This window comes from Festucalex cinctus, chromosome 1 (genome assembly GCF_051991245.1).
Source record: "Festucalex cinctus isolate MCC-2025b chromosome 1, RoL_Fcin_1.0, whole genome shotgun sequence".
In the NCBI taxonomy this organism is placed as follows: Eukaryota; Metazoa; Chordata; class Actinopteri; order Syngnathiformes; family Syngnathidae; genus Festucalex; species Festucalex cinctus.
The window spans coordinates 64,523,767-64,526,266 of NC_135411.1; the positions used below are offsets into that span (position 1 = coordinate 64,523,767).

Consider the following 2,500-nt stretch of genomic DNA (forward strand, 5'->3'; position numbering starts at 1 on the left):
AAACCTTGCCAGCCTCAACCTCACTGGTTCGCAGCGCCCGTACATTTGAAACTTAATGAGTGCTTAATTTCTATACTACATTTTTTTCTTGAAGCCAACCCCATCTACTGCAGCTGCTACATGAGGCCTCTAAAGAACTGGGTGAGTGTTGGTGGTGTCAAGCTGCTGGGAACCTGCGCAGGACCTCCTCACCTGTCCGAAGAGCCGCTCCGAGCCGTAGCGGCCATGGACATGCGTTGCCGCACAAGGGAGGACACAATGAAGGACGAGTTTGAGGAGGAAGTGATTACCGTCAGCAGTCCACCGACAGCCAAACCCAAACAGAACAACGTCAAGTGTCCGGTTAACTGCGACTGTCACGTGAGTTCAAATCATTACGTGGGTTATAAGACTTCAAATTCAATGAATACTAGTTCATCAATAAACACATTTAGGTCAACTTTATGGGAGTATACTGCAATGGTGTGGGCTGTGGAATTTTTTTTGTCTTGAAACGGTTTAGCAGCATAATGAACTGGTTTGATCGTTTTTCATCAATAAGTTGAAGCTTGTGAACGTCACATAATCAAATTCAGAATACAGATGACCCGTCATGGTTGTTACCTGAGCCCCGAGGCACTGTGATGTCACTTGCAGTCGGCAGCAAGTGACAAAATGGCTTCCCCCTGAGATGGATAAAAATGGGTGGATTTTGCTGCTTAATTCATATTCCACAAATGCAGTAATAATCACAATATTGTATTTAGTTGGGGTGCATAGAACATAGTGTTAAAGACATTTCTTTAACTTAACTAGTTGACTTTAACTCATTCACGCCCAGCCATTTTCACTGAAGCAACCAGCAGTTTAACTGGATTTTGACTGACTTTGCAAGGCCCACAGAATATTGTGTTCTTTTGCTATAAAAACATGGAAAAGAAAGATTAGTGTCTCTTCTTCCATCAGGGAGAACATATTTCTATGTGTTTACGTTTTGCAGCAATTAGCATTAGAATATAACTAAGTTTCATCATTATTCACAAATCTGTTTTAAAACGTGGAGAAAAGAGCTTTTTGCAAATGGCCCTGGTTGATCTCTTATACTCTGCTACTACCTACTGGATGTTTTATAACTACCATTGCTTCAAGCATTCTCTTCAGTTCAGAGGCTGCATCAAAGCCTCTAGCATAAAAAACGTATAAATACATCTTTGAGAGCATGGTACTATGGTAAGCTGTTTTCACAGTTTGGCTTCTGTTTTTTTTTTTTTTTTTTTTTTTTTTAAACCCTTCTAGATTGAAGCCCAGCATGCCACATGTGAGAACCGAGGTCACACCAAAGTCCCGCGAGGCTTCCATGCTAAAACTCAACTACTTGACCTTCGCAGCAACCACTTCCACCATATTCCCGCCAACAGCTTTCCAGCCACCGGCCAAGTTATTTCGCTTCACCTGGAATCCTGCAAAATTCGCCAGATCGAAGGTGGCGCATTCCGAGGAATGAAAAAGCTGTTTTATTTGTATCTTTCTGACAATGACCTCACAGCCTTGGACCCTGAAACCTTCACTGGAGCCCCTGGGCTCAGTTACCTATACCTGGAGGGGAATCGTTTGGCCCAGTTCCCAGGTTCAGGTCAGTGGACCGACAAGACTGAATAAAAATTCACATTAAAAATTAAACATGATGCGTGGGACATTGAATGACGATATTTAATGTGCCTTTTGTTTCCTCTACAGCTCTACGACATTTACCAAATCTGTTTGCATTACACCTGGAACGCAATACAATTTCAAAACTGGGACCCATGGGTCTACTGTCCTCAGTAGGTCCGAAACTAAGAGAGCTTTACTTGACCAACAACACCATACGCACTATTGCTAAGGGCGCTTTGGACTCTGCCTTTCTTGGTAAACTTCACCTGGACTCAAATAAACTGACAAATGTTCCGAGCGATGCTATATCCAAAGCCATCAATCTGGAGGAACTCAACTTGTCTCAAAACCGCATTCTCTTAGTGGGACCAAATGCATTCCGGCCATTATCACAAAGTCTGAAGTGGCTGTACATGGACCAGATGAGCATTAAGAGGGTATAAAATTAATAACCTCTGAATGTTGTGTAACGGTATAGGGAACTATGGTTAGCGATAGGTATCTTGTAGCAATTTTGCTACTTTAACTATTCATTTTCTTATGACACTGATGTGCAGATGTCTCGGGACGCTCTGGCCGGGCTTGGCCCAAGACTGAAGGCGCTCACCGTGAGAGGAAACCAGCTAAAGGAGCTTCCTGACTTTGGCTCTTTCACTGGCCTGGAGGTGGTTGACCTTCAAGACAACCCTCTGCTATGTGACTGTACATTGCTGCCACTGCACAGGTCTGTAAATGTTTTCATCAGAATAATGGTTTGTAATTGATTTGGGAAGTTAATAAGCACTACCTGATGGACCGGTTGGAGGACTAGTGGTTAGTTTGTCTGCTTCACAGTTCTTATTTTGCATGTCCTCTTCGTGTTAACGTT

General features: G+C 43.0%; 1 protein-coding gene across 1 annotated transcript in view; it reads left to right on the forward strand.

Moving 5' to 3' along the window:
- Positions 1-2,500, forward strand: part of chadla (chondroadherin-like a) — a 10,256-nt gene that overhangs the window by 7,111 nt on the left and 645 nt on the right. Inside the window, exons 5-9 of the mRNA XM_077511740.1 lie at positions 1-26; positions 95-360; positions 1,276-1,612; positions 1,717-2,069; positions 2,190-2,356. The exon at positions 1-26 is cut by the window's left edge and continues 213 nt beyond it. Coding sequence (XP_077367866.1) covers positions 1-26; positions 95-360; positions 1,276-1,612; positions 1,717-2,069; positions 2,190-2,356 — 1,149 coding nt within the window. The remainder of the gene's footprint in view (positions 27-94; positions 361-1,275; positions 1,613-1,716; positions 2,070-2,189; positions 2,357-2,500) is intronic.